Here is a 17864-nt window from a genome sequence, read left to right as displayed (position 1 = left end):
GTAATCCATGATATATTGACAGAATAACAGAAAAAAAGGATTGTTTATTGTTCTGCCAGATTTGTTTCAATTAACTCGTATCGAAAAAATCCCGATTTCACGTGAACTAACGTTATATCGTAAAAAATATTGTAAACGTATACCACTGTCGTAAAATGCCAAAGTTAATTCCAAAGGCAAAGAAGATGTGAAAGAACAAAGATAAAGAATGTATTGTTCGGTATACCATGTTCTGTGCGTTCAGTTATTTCCCTGACCATTTAGACTTCATCAAGAAGGCAACTTTTTCCATTTTTTTTAAAATTCGCACGCTCGCATCAGTTGTGGGTTTCCCAGAGGATGTCATCCGTATAATCAAATGGTAGGGCATTGCCACGTAACCCAGCAACGCCAACGGTATTTACACTTTCAACAATACCTCTACTTGTATATGCCGGAATATTCAAAACGTTTTCAGACAAAGCTATCTTGAAATGTTACTCTTTAAAATGACAAACTTTGCGTATTCCGACGCGGTTTTAATGGGTAAATAGAGAGAAAGGAATACTATTTATAAGACTTATCAAACAATATTTGTACACTAAGTAGGGTATTATCACTGAGTATATTCTGTCGGAAATAAAACGAGGTTAGAATCACTAATGGTACCAAAAATGAACACAACTAATATTGACACTTGTAATATCGAAGCTCGTAGATTAGATAACGTTTGACAGAAAGTGATACATGATAATATAATAACCTCTCCGTGGATAATATGTGATGTATTGTCAGCTGGTTTCGTTTATCTTTCCGTCGGCCTTGGCTAGACGTGGGTAACCTTCATTAACATTAATCCACCGGTTCACATAAATCCGCCACTTTGAAAAACAGTGGGTATGAGAGATCTCTAGAGCAGCATCCCCAGGTATGCACAGTTTAGATGTACAGGAGTGCATTATACTGGGGGAAGTTTGTCGGAGATCTGTTTGGATATATCTTTTCAGGGTGGCGGAATTATGTAAAATGGTGGAATTATGTTACGTTCTGTAAAGGCCTATGGATGGTTGATTCTGTAGATTTTACTATAGACAGAAACGTCCAACTTTAATATAGTATTGACACAACAACAACGGCTGACTCAGGTAAATCAGCATAGCATGGAGGAAAGAAACATATCTACGGCAGACTGTGTCATTGAATCGGGCATTTATGCAACGTCAGTTAATGGTTCGACTAATATACATGTACTAGTATACACCCCCCCCCCCCGTCTGTGACGTACAGTGTAACTAGTTTTTAATGTGGGAAGTTTGCAGCTGACTGCCGGCAGGTTTTTGGACCAATGCCGTGTCGTCTAAGTGATGACGTCAAATCGAACGTTCACCCGCTCGATAGCCTTGACCTCTGCCAACCTTCTTACGTAACTGTGACGTAATACGATACTGCACGCCGTGCGTAAATTGAGAGAACTGCATGCGCCCCGCACTATGTGATAACCATTACTGTGTACAAATAGGTAACGGGGGATGCCCTAACATCGCACGTTTTTTTACGAGCTTGAACTCACGGCGCTCCAACACATTCATCTAAAGAACATACTTGGATAAAAAATGTATTCAGACTGTTCATGAGCCCTTCACGCTCCGAGTTACAAGCGGCAAACGCTGTGAGACGTTTTCGTGAATGTACGTTCTGATTTAATGCTACGCTTGATAGTGTGCCTAACTTGGCACGCTTTTATAATATTGCTATCTTCGGAAGTTGGTGATGGAGTTAAGAAAATGTAAATGAGGCTTGCAGTCTGCCATATTCTAGCTTTCTTTTGACCGGAAAATTTTGACTGTGTGCACTTCTCACGTCATGTGAGAAGGGCTATATCTAGCGCATCCCAGCTCATGTTTTCACGGGAAATAGGCTACTACGCACTTTGTGCGTGGCCCGACGTTCGTATTACATGCACCCCGACTGACAAAATAATTACGAAAAAACGACACCGCTTACATCAACAATACTCCGTCTACTCATTGCCAAATGTCTTCGCCATCTGTGTATTCAGTTTCCTTTTCATAGACGGTACCAATCACACGTTAGAGCGTAACAAGTCTCTGAACCTCGCTGTGCGTTAAGTGTTCCCGCCACCATCACGGCGAGGAAAAAAAGCGGGAAAACAACGTCGCCAGACGACACCGATGTTTACGTTGTTTTTCTTTGGTCGGTTTTCTACTCAACAAACACTTAAAGACCCAAATTTTTAGTGTTTTATGAAGTTATATTTCTTACGTGAATGATAGGTGTGTATCACCTTGGCACAGGTCGTATATTTAGGCGCCGGGACGTCTTGCTACGCAGTGACCCTCTACTCAGTCTACTCAGCGCTACCAGCATTATTGTCAAAATACTATTTTTCGACAAAAGAAGAAAAGAATATGTTTAAATATGTTTTGAATGCAAATGACAGATATGTGTATGAACTTCATTTATTTACCTTCCTTATCAGCATAGTCAGTGGTCACAAACACAGCGTACTTATGCAAAATATGGTCAGTAAAAAATCCATGCGATGTTAGGGTGCGTGCGATGTTAGGGCGCCCCCCGTTATATGTATGGCAAATAATGTTTAGACTTAGAACTAGAAGTATAAGTGATACGTTAAACTCGACATGTTGCATTATCTATATGTACTTGTGCGTAGGTTAACTCTTTTGTATCCAGTTGTTTGTTTGCATGTATAGTCGTAGAAGACCTTACGAAAGTCGCTGTACTTTTGTTGTGTCAATAAAGATTGTTGTTTTGATAAGGTTGTTACGCGTACTTTACGAATATTTTTCTTTAAGAAGTTACCGTATTGCTTGCTATATACATGGCACTGTTTCGTCCCCTCTGTTAAGGTAGCAAAATATCAACAGATATCTGATATGTCTAAGACACAAAAGTGCTTCTTTGTCAATTTGCTTCTTAAATTCTGCATCTGCTGTAAGTTTTGTGGAGTGTTCTTGTGTTCATTCGTCGTCTTGTATTTCCTCTGCCACGTCCAGCCGTCCGATGTCCTCCAGTGCAGTGGCGAGGGTGTGTCGGTAGGCGGCGCTGCCAGACTGCTGTCTCCAGGCAACCAGAATCTGATGTGAACAGAGATACTGTTGATCAATGTTTAACCCAAATTACAATCATTCAGAGGCAGGCTTCCACACGCTCAGCTGTGGAGGGGAATAGACCGATCCCACAGCCTCGCTTACCTCCGTCAAAACATTAAAAAATACAAAATATTAACATAAAGATGCAAATACTTTGACGGACTTGCAGCCTCTCTCATTGGTCGAACCTCTTATTGCCATGATTTCATTGGTTAAAATGATAATTACCACAGACAGTCACGATCTGTCTGTCGTGATGAGAGAGAGATTTTTTGGCAACGCCTAAGGGGCGGATACATTTCCTACTTTAACATTCAGCATATCGGATCAAGGTTTATGAGTTACTTGCAAAGCCTTAGCTTTCCACCGTGCATTTACAAGATGCTATAACTGTTCAAAGAATTGTAAATCTAAAACAAAATTTCGGGAGTAAACACTGAAAAAAGAACCTGGTATTGTTGCTCGGCGAGGTTGTGTGGAAATCGGTGTTCGATGCAGTCCAGTTGCGCGTCTGACAGACCCAAGGTCCGGCCCAGTTTCCTGCAGTCCTGCAGCTGCAGAGATTCTGCAACCCTCTGCAGGGTCTGGGGCTGCACGAGTTCAGAATCTACCCCACTGTGGAGAAAAAAAGAGAGGAGGTTTTTCAGTTACTAGCAAATGTGTAGTCCCAAGCAGATGTGTGTGGTAAGGCACAGGGAATATTGAAAAGTGTTCACCACTACAAAGACAAAAACGCCACAACAAGCTACATTCATAAACCTGCTTGGATATTATAGTTTAGAGCTTCACTTTAAAGTCATGAACACAAGTTGATCATTAGTCTTTTTTTGCCACAATGTTTTGTACGACCTCTGTCGACTGCTCACAGGCGATCATGAGACGCTAAAAGGAAGAGAAATGTGTGGAAGTAAGGAAATATAAGAGACTGGGACGCAGGATACTGGCTTACCTTTCATCGCTCATCAGCACATCTGCAATGTCTCGTCTCTGCACAGCGACCAGGGCTTCCGACAACCTCTCGCGAGCCTCGCTGCACGAACTGTCAGCCCCCTCCTCCCACTTGCTCAGCATCCTGTACACGGTCTCCCGCAGGTCACCGCTGTAGTTCTTCTGCAGGCGATCCAGCGTCGAGTCCGACATCCCGAGCTCCCGTCCCAGTTCCCGCCACTCCGTTATCCTTAGTTGCTTTGCAACGAGCTGGAATGTGTTCTTATTGGGCCCGTCTTGTGTGACAACGAGGTCGTGGACTCGCTCAGACCACTGGAGGACAGGGTGCGACAGAGAACCGTTCTCACGAGCGGCTTCTTGCACTTCCTTCCGGTCGTACGTGTAGAAAGTGTTCCTGTGTTCCTTCAAGGCACGACTGCTGAGAACGCTCTCGACGACACTCGTCCCGGGACTGCTTTCTTCAAGAACTTTGCTCAACTTCTTTTGGAGACGTTCCAATAGGTAGTAGCAGTACTCGCGATAGCCGCCAGGGTTCCTCACAACGATGTTACAAGCCATGTTGTCTGGCGACATCGCTATCAGTCCTTCGCTCTTGCCGTCTGTGAAGATCATGCCGTCTTTCCAGATGGCAGGTTTGACGGGAAAGGTGCCGGGGTGTTCTTTCAGCAGAGCTGTCTGGAGACGCGGGAAGAAATCTGGAGAAAAGCCGTCCGTGGTTTCTTTACAAGCGACTTGGCAGCCAAAATAGACGACAGACTCGGACTTGGTCGGTTTCCAGATTTCTCTGAGTGGAGGCAGCTTGTGCAGAAGGCTGGGGAAGATGAAATCCTGCCCGTCGTACGTGTGACAAATCTGGAACTCTCGAAGGATTGAAATGAGCAGCTTGGGGGAAACCGTCTGGGAGAAAACTCGCGAGATCTCACGGAAGGTCACGTGGTCGTCGCTCTCTCGTTCGATATGGTCGATGGGAAAGTTTTCCGGAGCGAGCAAAGGTCCGAACACATCGCCGCACAGCCACGGAGGCGTGAGCACCACGATCGGCTCAGAGGAGGTCGTTTTGATGAGCAGAATCTGAAAAGAATGTAGAATATTAAGTAATCATTAAGGTGTGGAAGGAAAACCTTTTGCGCGACACTGTAAAGTTTGAAATGTAGCAATAGTCATCATCATCATAGGTTGGCTGATTTTGCGTGGGCTTCTGCAAGTGTTCTCCATCTTTTCCTGTTACTAGCAAGGCTAGAGATCTGTAATATTATCAATCTGTAAAAAGGCATCCATAATATTCGAAATATAGAAAATGGTAGGAAAATGATGTAACGTTAGATATACAGAAGAGATTATTAAGATCACTTGCAAACGGAAGGTACTTTGGGTAGATATGCTGTCAGAAATGTTCTTTCGAAAAACCATATGAAAATAACTTTATTGCAAATTCATTCCCGGAGGCTAATTGCAAAATTGCAATAAAATGAGATAATGATAAGTACACAGTAATGAAATTAACACAAAGTTAAATGGAAGTCGTCAACTAGCGCTACTTCTAATCTGAACAGTTGTAATTGGGTTTGATTTCTTTTTTTTGTGTGCAGTGGAAAATGAAGTTTTTGTAGGTCTGTGCGACGTACAAAGCTGGAGACAATTTTGCTGACTAGGTTTAATAGTTTTTCTCTTTCGATGCTATAATGTGAGCAATGGAATATAAAGTGTATTTCATGTTCCACTGATTTTCCTGTCCAGTATTTACATATTCTCTCGTTAACAGGTAATCGTCTGTATCTACCTCTTTTTACTTCTAATGTAGGTGGGCTTACTCTGTAGCTGACTCTGAGACATTCTTACTTCAGCAATGTCGTTGAGATACTCTGTCGACTTGAGGAGGAAATCTTCCTTCACGAGGGGATCGATCTCCTTGACGGCTTGCACATACTCCGCCCAGCGGAGGACGGGCGCACCGCCCCCGAGGTTGTTCTTGCACCAGCCCGGTACTTTCCTCACGATCTCAGAGCACAGCTTCGGCAACTCCGGCTGGTCCTAGAGTTGTAGGAAGATTCACGAGTGCTTACGGAAGTGTTGGCTTGCTAAATCTAATCTCTCTGTCCAGGATGCAAACTGTAGTGTACTTACGTTGGTTCCTATTCAACTTCAAAGGAATCGCATCAAATTACGCGTCCGTGTGGCAAAAACCTACTAGTATCGGTTTATCGCAATGCGCTTTCGCCAATTCCGTCTCCTAAACGATCGTCGCGTTTGGAAACGGTTGTTACCTTTTTTACGTACGTACATTAGCATGTGTGTTAAGTTTGATAGCACTGTTCACACCGTGATGTTTTTGGCCTAGATTAGGATTTAGGCTTTTTGACTCGGTTTCGCCTCGGTTTTTTGACTCGGTGGCGCACTTTCTTTTTTCCATAATTAAAAGATATTATTTACAACACTGCCGTACATTTATAATTGAAATACTATGTTATATACGTTTTTGCTTCTTGTCAGCCCTCCAATGTTATGAAACGTATAGATATGGTAGCGACCGGTCAGCGATATGGCGACGACCGTTTCAAATGGCGACGACCGTTTGAAATGGCGAGGACCGTTTAACTTTACGAGACAGCCACACGCGGCGCCTTCAAATGATGATAAGACTTACCTTCAAGACTTCCTGTTTAAGGAACGCCAGGTGTTTTCTGAGCCTGTCCATGTCAGACGACTGAGACACTTCGCAGTCCAACACGAAGGCCTCTGTGGAGATGTCCAGTTGGTGCCGGAACTGTTCCCTCATGGACCTCAGCAGAGCAGCGGCCCTCGACATACCTATGGTGTATCCATAGCGTTATAACAATGGGGTACCTAACTTCGGACGTACATTTGTATTTGTAATATTATAAGTGCCGGCTGTCAGGAATTAGCGTTTGTAACAATAATAAATGAGCTTTGGTTCTTGGCGCCAACTTAATCTTTTTTAAAGATAAGATGACTTTATTAGCAAATGGCAGCTGTACATGATTGAAAGGTGTCTGAAATAGCGTATGGATTACATCAAATGCATACCCTACGACGTTAACCCTCAAACCACCGTAACTTTTTTACGACTAATCTTACCGTATGGGGTCAAAACTGACCCCACAATGTTATCTGCAAATATAGCTTTATTGGTGACTATTTTTGTGGTTTGTATATATGTATAGTTTAAGTAATCTATAAGAGACAGTTTGACATGATAAGGTGTGAATAATTTCTGCTCATTATCATGATTTATGCAAAAATAGGGAACATCGTCTTTTGCAACTAACGCTATTCAGACAAGCGAGCTCTTTTGAGGCCTGCACCAACACTTGATGTCATATAGCATCTGAATGTCTTACGCTAGAACAACCAAACTTGGTCACCTTTGCTAAAATTTCGTTGGCAACAATTTTAATTTAATGAAATATCTAATCAATGTTTCCATGTTGCTATGGCAACCGGTTTCTTAAAGCCATATTTGGAAAAAGTCGCTAATTTTAGGGCTGTCTTTTTAAACTGCACTTATTTTTTTACATCAATACCAACCAATTTAATTCACTATCACTTTTATGATCTAATATTCATAATTTATGCATATTTGATTACGTCATCGGTCAAAATCTAAGATAGCGGACGATATAATTAGATTAGCTATAACCGGCTATTTCAAACTCAAATTTCATCATTACCATGTTTATTCAAACAGAAACAATCTTAATATAAACGTTTTGGTCCATTTTTATTGTGTTATTAGGTTATATGATGAAAAAATGCATTTAAAATAATTCAAGATGGCGGAACCAAGATGGCGGATTTTGCTAGTGTAACTTGATATGGATATAAATTTTATGACGTCATTTCGACGTCGTTCCTGTTGCCATCTACAAATAACGTCTTTGTATATATTATGATTTATCATACATAATTTCTATTTAAGTTTTATCGTGTACCTTTGAATTATATGGAAATACCCAATTTGTTGGTTTTCGTGAATAAAATCACATAAATGACGTCATAATACGTCGCAACGTCATTAATCTTGACGTACATTTAAAAAATTTGTTTTTTTCACATTTCTACAAAAGTATATTTTGTAACTATTATCATAATAACCCTTATCATACATGTTACTAGATGACAAGTATCAAACAATAGGGAATATGAGTGCAGATTTTGCTGGGGTCAGTTTTGACCCCACTGGACCACGCGTACACTTTCTAGGATAACTTAATCAATAATGCGCCAATCACCGTAAAAACTTGTGAGAAGTTGTAAGACATATATACAAACAAACTCATAGAAGGAATTTTGTTTTTGACTCGAAATGTCAAAATGCCATATGTTGATATACGCCAGGGGTCAGTTTATTGGTTTATTGGTAAAACGACTCCATTAGTGAGTACACCGTAGTGTACTGCACTACTCTTCCTGGAGTCACATCATGTTGAACAGACAGATTACATTGGAACACATAACATAACATTACATAATATATACATATTTACATCAATTTTGACCCCATACAGTGGTTTGAGGGTTAAAACGACATAAATCTGTGTTAATTTACATTGAAAGAAAACACTGCGACGTTGAAAATCAGCTTTTCTCTATTCGAGCTGCAGCAATAAACAAATTTGTCTATTTTTCAGAAATGCCTGTTTCATACTAGTTAAAGTTTAAAAACCCCTAAGGCTTTCTTCGATCCTGTCTTCTTTAGTCTAAGAATCCCTCACCTTTCTGTTTGTCAATCTTGTCTCCATGACTACCGACCAGGACAACTTTTGGGGTGAAGCTCGGATCTGCGTTGCCTGCTTTGATCATCCGAAGCCACCTCTGCGACTGAAAAAGTAATACAGTATCAGTACTAGACTTTGTCATGGGATTTCAGTTTATCACTAACAAAAACTGTTAAGTTAAAATCCTTCCCAGACCACAACCAAGCCGTGCAACCACAGGAACTTCATGGTTGTGAGTGCGCATGCGTCGCGAGATGCATTGTGGGCAATATGTCAAAGGTGTGAACAGTTCTCGTCTAGACCATACTTAATACATGACCAGACGTGTTTTGTTAACCTCCCAGGGGCCTTCCTTTCTGACATATTAACCCGATAAATGAATAATTATCATCCACAATGCATTTTGCTGCGCGTGCGTACTCTTTAAAAGGAGGTATTCCATCGGTAGTACTGGTGCACCAGTAACCTACATGTATGACAAACTGATTCAGTTTCTACGTATGACGAAGGAAGATCATCCAATATACCTGTTGAGTCTGAGTTTCGACGTCATCAGTTATGTTGTAGACTGTGACGTAGACCCCAAGTTTGGCGTGCATCAGCATGGCGTGAGTGACGTAGTACTCAGCTTGTCCGGCGAAGTCAAAGATGGCGAACTCTCCCGCATTCGGCACGGTCAAGTTCCCTACGTCAACCCCGGCCGTTGGGTTGCGAGCGTTTGTTTCTGGCTGCTTGTGTTTTTCTCTAGTAAACGCAGCTTTAATTCCCGTCTGGATACAGAAAATAAGACAAAATTAATTTGAGTTGATGCTTCAGCAATTTAGAGAAACGTTTTAAGAAAATTGACGTCTTTTCGGAAAACAAATACATTTTGAAGAAAATCACCCACAATCATTTGAAAAGGTAATTCGTTTACGGTTTAAGACAATGCAACATGAATTAGTCGATTTTCTTTACACAAACATAACTGTTATGTATATCTGCATTAACAATTTGCTCCAACTTCCATATAAGGAAGTAGTGACGTAACCTTACCCGACAGAGTGAACCAATCAGAGTAGACTTCCCCGTTGCTTCGTCCCCACAGACTATCAGCTTGATCTTATTGACCTTGACGCCGCCATCTTTAGACAGGAGGTCATGTTGCATGATTTGCCTGTCAATCTGCTTTTGCCTCGCCTGAAGGAGAATCAACAGTTCCGATGCCAACGTTTGATTGTTTATTATAGATAGAAATCTGCGTCAGGAAATGCAGTGTTTTGTGAAGCTATATCTCTGATAAATCATACTGGCAGAATATCGGTTTTATGTCAGCTAAGCTTACGTTGGAATGCATCGTTACGTTGTACTTGTAAAGAAAATACACATAATGGAAAGGCGTTAAATTCAAAGTAGCAACGCACCCTTATCAGCTTCCTAACTGACTGGGATCCGGATACGTCCAAAGGCGACTGGTTTTCCTGTGGAAAGGAGAGAGAGGCAACAGAAATTGATGAATATAGGAGAACTTTTGCGTTTGATTGGTAAACTATATTTATATTAATCCGCCGGGTTACATAAACCCACCATTAAAAAAAACACAGTGGGTTTGAGATATCTCCAGCGCAGCACCCCCAGCAATGCACAGTTTAGATATACAAGGGGTGCAGTATACTGGGGACGTTGGGTTGGAGATCTGTTTCGACATATCATTTCAGGATGGCGGAATTATGTAACGTTACCCTTGTGGAATCATGTTGGTAGATGTTACGAGTGGTCTGATATATCTGGTGACTTGAAGGCCTCAAGCTACAGCTTACAAAATAATCTTCCACCAGTTGATCCATATCTTCAGACTAAATAAAAAATGTATGATATGTGGGTAGCCCGGGGACATATTATGCTCAGACGGAGTTTTCCTTACAAGTTTTTAAATCCTTTCTGACCTTGTTTCTGGCGAAGACATCCGCGCCCTGACCCAGCAACAGTTTCACAGCCTCGATGTGGTCCCCCGCGGCTGCGCAGTGGACAGGAGCATTCTCCGCCTGAAACAAAGATGACGACGATGAAAAAGGTAATGTATAAGCTGGAAGGTATAGGTAAAGTAGATCGAAGGCGAAGTGTAATACTGCTTAGTTACGACTCGCCGTTTTCGGCCAAACACACCGGGTTACCGTCTCTCTTCTCAACAAGTGTGTTGGGCTCTTTTAAGTATACGCGCAGAGGCCAACGTCTGAAGCTCATTCCATACACGAAGCCACCGATTTTACGTCCCCATCCGAAAAGACGAATGCAACCTGAAACAGTCGAAACTCCGCCCTCTGTCTCAACGTAATTCGATCCACATGACATGTCTCTGATAGTAACAACAAACCATTTTCTGATTTTCAGATATCAGTATCATTCTAACAGCGCAGATTTGTATTCTCTTACCTTATCTATAATGTTGATGCTACCTCCGTTGAACAGGAGAATCTGTGTCGCCCTCACGTGACCACCTTGCGCGCTGCGATGTAATGGCGTTTGTAGTTCCTTCAAAAAAGACAACAGTCCAATCAAATGCAATGCTCACACAGCAAATGCTTAGCCCATTACAACAGATGATACATACATATTATATAATAAAAGATGATACAACTGTCTACTTTTGCTGTGTTTTGTTTTTATTACATTGACGAAATTTTAGGGTGGAATTTTACCTCATCGGTTGCATTGACAACACCTCCCTTTGCAAGCAGCAGTTCGACCACTCCGTTCCGGCCCTGCCCAGCCGCGCTATGCAGGGGCGTCTCGTGAGCCTGCGTGCGGAATGTGCGACTATATTTAGTCTGATGCACCTGAATGCAGAATGTGCTGCTACATTTACGGCTTCGCTGGGTGACACTGTTGGATTTTGACTAATTCATAACTAGTTCGAAGTTGCCCTGCAAATATGTCGCTGTGTATTCCTACAACGGAACACACTTCCATACCTTTACCCTCGCATGTTTCTTAACCCTCCTCCAAGAACGTAACCTTGAACGTACCGCAAAGTCTTTGACATTGACATCTGCACCCTTCGTGATGAGAATCTGGGAGATCTTGACTCGACCCTTGGCGGCTGCCTCGTGCAGAGGAGTCCTTCTCAGCTGTTGAGATAAGCAGACATCTTCGTAGTTAATAACATAGCATAAATTCAAATGAAATAAAAGTCAACATCTATAGGTCTGTGATTTCTGCCCGTAGCTTTATCTTAAACCCCAATATTTCCTCCCAAAAGTGTAACACTTTTGTCTGTCAATCTACAGGTTTAGCTAAAATAACAAAACAAGGAAAACCATTTTCACGAAAAAGGAATCTTCATGAATTTGGTGTAATCATGTTCGCCATATTTAAAGGTCACTTCAAGATTACTATTCTTTCTTTATATTTCTTTCTATTCCAATACCTGGATCATTTGAAAATTGAGTTAAAAGTATACAAAAGGAAATAAAAGCAATATGGTGAAACAGAAAAAGAATGAGAATGAAAATATGTGGGAAAATAAAAAAAAATACCGCGTCTTTAGCGTTGACATCGGCTCCTTTGGACACCAGCCACTCTACCGCCGGTAGTTTACCTCGAGACGCAGCGTAGTGTAAAGCACTTCTCATCTTTAGCACACAATAAAACAGAACAGAATGACTTCTACCAACACAGATCAACTTTCAAGTGAAGAAAACAAATCTTTCTCTTCACTCAAACAAAAATGTACAAAATCTCAGAACATACTTAGGTAACTGATATTTTTTGCACCAGGTGAGGATTCGATATCTTATCTACTTAATTGGTTTTCATACATATAATCTAGACTAACAGTTGATTATATATATATCCTTTGGTTTTCAACGCCGGAAATAGCTATAATTATTTATTGTTGATAGCCAAACACCAGAAGGAAGTGAGTTAATGAGTAGTGGATTTAAGTGCGGCAGATACAGAAAGAGCTATAATGTTACAATAATGGTTACTTTAGTTTTATCAACGGCATGATTCTTTAAAATGTTTGGACAATAGAAATACATTTTGATACAAACTGCGTAAAGTTAAAGCGTCGTCGTGTATTTTGTACACGTACAGGAGCATAGACAATGTCCTGACGTCCGTTGATAATTTCATCAGGTTGGTAATTGACATGTATCAACGTTCTTTGATCATTAATCAGGTAGTCTCTTATTGTTGTTGCTTGACAATATTTTTGTACATATGACAATGCTGTAATTTTGGGACCGCATTTGTAACACTTTAACAGCGACACCTAGCTGCAGTGCGAAGTAGAACACGTCATAATTGAAGGAAGGTGACATGCTACAGACTGGTTCTACTTCGCACTGCAGCTAGGTGTCGCTGTTGCAGTGTTGTTACAAATGCGGTCCTAAAAGTACAGTATTGTCTTAAAAGTACCATTTCCCGAAATGACGTCTTTAAGTTTTTTTAGACCTTACCGATCCCTTCTCCTTGATGTTGATGTCTCCTCCTTCCTTCCTGTAGGACCTGAGTCTGGACACATCTCCCTCACGGGACGCTTTGAAGAAGCTTGTCTCCATTCTGCAGACACAAAGTGTAGCTTACAGCAACGTCCACAACAGAGGCCATATGGACTTTACAACCATGCCTCAACAGCGACGGGATGGGGGGTGGGGGTGGGGGTGGGGGGTGTGATAGACTTCCTGCAACATATAGCCAATGCATAACGTGACGTCACAGAAGCAGTGGATTGCTCATTCCTTGACAAAGACTGGATCCTGACCAGCGAAAATTTAAGTAAGTCCAATTTGTGTGTTGGCAATTGCAGTTGAACTTTGATTCAGATGACGTCTTTTTTTAAATCTTGTCAAGATATCAAATTTCTGTCTCAAAAGAAGAGATACTAACTGAAATCTAAGTACATGTATTATAGTCAAAAGTATGAAGACAAGTTCAACTTGACTGAAGTGATTGTGATGCGTGTCTCCAGTTTCAGCTATTTTGCTGCAGCGCCCCCTAGTTTAGAAATTTGCATAGTGCAGCAGGGATAACTGGTGTATCAGAATGTGTCTGAAGTATCAAAAAGACATTGCGAAACAAAATGTCCTTCTCAATATCGGTATATAGAAAATAGAACGAAATTTCTTTGATGTTTTAAACCCCTTCATATCTCTAATAATCCTGTTGGGTATTACGTGATGGGTACATCTTACGTACTAGGAATGGAATGTGATTTAAAAACATCAACGTAAAACCTGTTTCAATGTCATAATGTTCCATACATTCAAGGTTATGATAACGTTGGGTAACATAAATTCGTGGGGTACTTAAATTCGGGATTTTTCGAAAACGGGGTATTTAGGGATATGTGCTAGATGCAACATCAGTAATACCGCTAGAAATGCAAACTTGACAGACTAACGCATTCAGAACACTGTCTGAAAAGCTTCGATAACCATGCATTAGAAGTTGGCAACGTCAAAAACTCTCCGTCCCTTATTGACAGAGTCTGGGGGCTTCGTGGGAGACTCACACTGCACGGTTGTTCGCTGGTTTATAAGACAAATGTCACATCTCCTGCCTGCTAAACACAATTATTTACAAGACAACTTATTACAATCTCTTTTGCTAACCTGCAACTGGATTCTAAGTGTGATTAATCATCAAAACTCCTCTTTGTTGCTACAACCTACGGCACGTGTATTTTCCCGCCGCCATATTGTTACCCAGAATCATGTCGTCAAGCAGACGACAAAAGGTTTGTGAGGAACACTTTTTTGTCTAAATGTTGTGTGTGATAGTGGACTGAAGACGATATTTTCCTCAAAGTTTGCTCCTAACACAACAAGGAACACATGGACATAGTAGTATAACCATTGCTACGGCATCCAGCTAACTTGCCATGAATAATGTACACGTTGCCATGACGGTGGGGATCGACTTTGAGTGACGTTCTACCGACTCAACAAACGGGATGTTAGCAAAGGCCTGATGTGTGCGGTGCGGCCGTTTTTTCGTGTATTTTTTTTTACTTGGACACGTCTATATCCATAGCACTCTCCTCAAGCCAAGGATTGAACGAATAGCTGCTGTATAAAATGTGATTACCGGTAGGATATTCAAGACGAATCTTCTCTCCCGAATTAATGTGCACCCCTGTCCGACAACACCGTCATTGTGCGTGCGGCGGACGGAAGTTTCGAGTTGAAATATTATGGTGTCAGCACGACTAGAGACAAAATCACCATATATATGATTAGTGCAACGATAGTACATGATACTGACAGAATTATTCGAAAAAAGGATGGTTTATTGTTCTGCTAGATTGATTTCAGTCAACCATTATCGGAAAAATCCCGAATTTATGTTACCCAACGTTACCTACCTCAATATTCGCAACAGTTGCACAAATGAGTGAGTATTGGGCAGTTATCCGAGATACAGAGTAGCCAACGATTAGCGGGATGAATAATGTATAAGGACACACAGAACATGTCGTTCTGCTACAATTCGTCTGTAGGACGTGACCTGCATGTAAAGGTAAGGGCTAACCCAAAAACCTCCGATAAAAGGGGAGGGGTGTATGTAAATACACGGTATTTGCGTTAGTAGACTTCAGTTTTAAAACGAACGTGTATGGAAAAACTACTGAAGGAAATACGTCCCTCGAACATATAATGTTAATGTTACGCCAGAAAAAATAATCTAAAAACATTTCAACTTCCGCGAATAACTAGGAACATTCTAACAATAACATTACACTCTGTCGTATCTGCCTGCAACGTCAACAATGCAAATATATGGTTTGAGGATATCTTCAGAGCCAGCCTTACTGTAGAGTACGAAGGGAGTAAGTATGAAAGACCCTCCTAAACGACAACTAGATAACATGAAGGTACAAAATCCCTTCAAGTAGGGACACTGGGCAATGATTAAGTACCATTCCTCTCAACAATAACTCAACGACAATAAGACGTCAACTTAAAACACTACGCAATTTATATCCACATATTTCACTTCATTATCAATACACTACATGGAAAATATGTCTTCTTCAGTCGCCCAAAGTTATCAGCATGCGTAACGTCGCCACAATTTTTCTTTTCAAAATGAATAAGTGGTATTAAAGTATAGAACAACCAAAACCATTTCCAAGCTCCGTTAGACGGGGTAACATGGCTGAAATATCACACCACACTTATATTATAAGTCAACAGCTGATTCATCTACTATATTAAGAATATGCCTACACACGGAGCAAAAATTTGGCACCATATTTGTATGCAACGATTGGCAGTGTATTTACGATAGCTTCTTGGCTTCTTGTCATCGATATTAAACGCCTCATATAGCTATCCGCTGCAGACTATAGAACGTTGAATATATTATGGTGTGTCAAAGACTGAGTTTTGTAATGAAGTACTATACTAAATGCACCATTGTACCATTGGCACACCCAATGTATGAAATTAGGCGTGTCCATACTAAAAACCAAGGGACCAACAGCTTCTTCTAGACCGCAACACTTACCTTCTTAATACGGAGTCTTGTAAGATTAAGACGTTTGGGTTCCATACACTTAAGACTAAGACATATTTCACAGCTGATGTCGAAGGTTTTGCCCAAATTAGACACAGTACAGGCACAGAACTTGCCCTGCAACTTCCTCTTCGGACGAGACCACTTATTTCTGAGGGGGATTTCGGTCTACTGAGCACTCCGTACAGACTTTTCCTACAAGCAATAAGATTTTATCACTACATTTTTCTCTTTACAAAGAGTACATATTGCCAGTTACATACAAAAAGGAAACTTTAATGTATTCTTTATAACCATGCACACCACATGTATTTCTAGTTCAAAATGGTAGAGCCAAGATTGTTAACGGTTGGTTGCCTCTTCTGTTCACAAACAGGAGTTCCGCATTAAAGATACATGAGTGTTTCATGTAGACACACCAAGACACTGTTTTGTCATCACTGAGGCACCGGGGACGTATCAAAAGTGCTCGTAGTGGGGTATTTGTGTGTTTGAATGTGTTTGTGTGTCCGTGTGTGTTGATATGTATGTATGTGTGTGTATATGTGTGAATGTGTGTGTGTGTGTGTGTGTGTGTGTGTATGTGTGTGAATGCATGACACAGACAAAGACAGACACACGTACACACACACACACACACACACACACACACACACACACACAAACACACACACACACAAACACAAACACCAGAAGAGAATTATGAAGCTTCTGCATAAATTATGCAAATGAGATCCTCAATAACATAATTTATATCTAGGTGTATTTACCTTTCCTAAAGATACCTAAACCTCAAATATGACATCCTTACCATTTACTGTTAGGGAAATGCAAGTTTCTGCATAGATTATGCAAATGAGTCCTCAAAAGCATAATCTATCTCCAGGTGTATTCACCTTTTCTAGAGGTACCTACACCTCAAATATGACATTGCATCATGTACCATAAGGGAAATACAAGTTTCTGCATAAACTATGCAATTGAGGTCCTCATTATCATGATTTATATCCAGGTGTATTCACCTTTCCTAAAGGTACGTACACCTCAAATATGACATCCGTAGCATGTACCATAAGGGACGTATAACTTTTTGCAATATCAGTATTAGAGCTACCACCCTACATCTACTTGTTTTTTGGCAGAAGAAGAAGAAAGAAGAAGAAGAAAAAGAAAGAAGAAGATCACGCCAGCAAAAACAATATATTCCCTCCCTGGGAGGGGAATATAACTACGCAAACGTTAGCTTTCTTTTTGCGACCATTAACCTAAAACCCCAAATCTTATTAATGGGGTTCTTCTTATCGAGAAGAAATTCACAGCGCGTCCTCCATGCTTATCTTTGAAGAAACAATGTTAAGAGGAGCATTCTACATTCTTGTAGAGTGAATAGTGTAATCAAACGAATTGCTCTCTTGACTGGGCTGAAAGACATTAAAGAAACACACCAATACTAAAATGCCGTACTAGTCTACAAAGCCCTAAACAAGAAACTCCTACCCTACATGCGTAGGCACTTACACAGCTGACCCCTTTCGGCTCCTGGAAATGCAGTGGGGCCCGACAG

The 17864-nt window shown here is 41.0% G+C and overlaps 1 protein-coding gene across 2 annotated transcripts; it reads right to left on the bottom strand.

Annotated features, from left to right (window-relative positions):
* Window positions 1-585: 585 nt before the first annotated feature.
* LOC136444009 (death-associated protein kinase 1-like) lies at window positions 586-16432 on the bottom strand. 2 transcript variants are annotated; one of them, XM_066441404.1, is made up of 16 exons: window positions 16292-16432; window positions 13240-13342; window positions 12313-12408; window positions 11803-11904; window positions 11476-11574; window positions 11210-11308; window positions 10723-10821; window positions 10201-10257; window positions 9833-9976; window positions 9325-9567; window positions 8795-8900; window positions 6706-6869; window positions 5901-6092; window positions 4063-5132; window positions 3563-3728; window positions 586-3098 (listed from the first exon to the last, which is right to left on the bottom strand). In XM_066441404.1, the coding sequence occupies exons 2-16, from the start codon at window positions 13339-13341 to the stop codon at window positions 2982-2984; spliced, it is 2856 nt and encodes a 951-aa protein (XP_066297501.1). In that variant the 5' UTR covers window position 13342; window positions 16292-16432; the 3' UTR covers window positions 586-2981. The 2 variants fall into 2 exon arrangements, with proteins under 2 accessions (XP_066297501.1, XP_066297503.1); XM_066441406.1 differs by lacking the exon at window positions 12313-12408.
* Window positions 16433-17864: the final 1432 nt, after the last annotated feature.

The sequence above is a fragment of the Branchiostoma lanceolatum genome, chromosome 10, assembly GCF_035083965.1.
Source record: "Branchiostoma lanceolatum isolate klBraLanc5 chromosome 10, klBraLanc5.hap2, whole genome shotgun sequence".
NCBI lineage: Eukaryota > Metazoa > Chordata > Leptocardii > Amphioxiformes > Branchiostomatidae > Branchiostoma > Branchiostoma lanceolatum.
The sequence above is the reverse complement of the archived record's forward strand: the minus strand, read 5'-3'. Positions and strand labels throughout refer to the sequence as shown.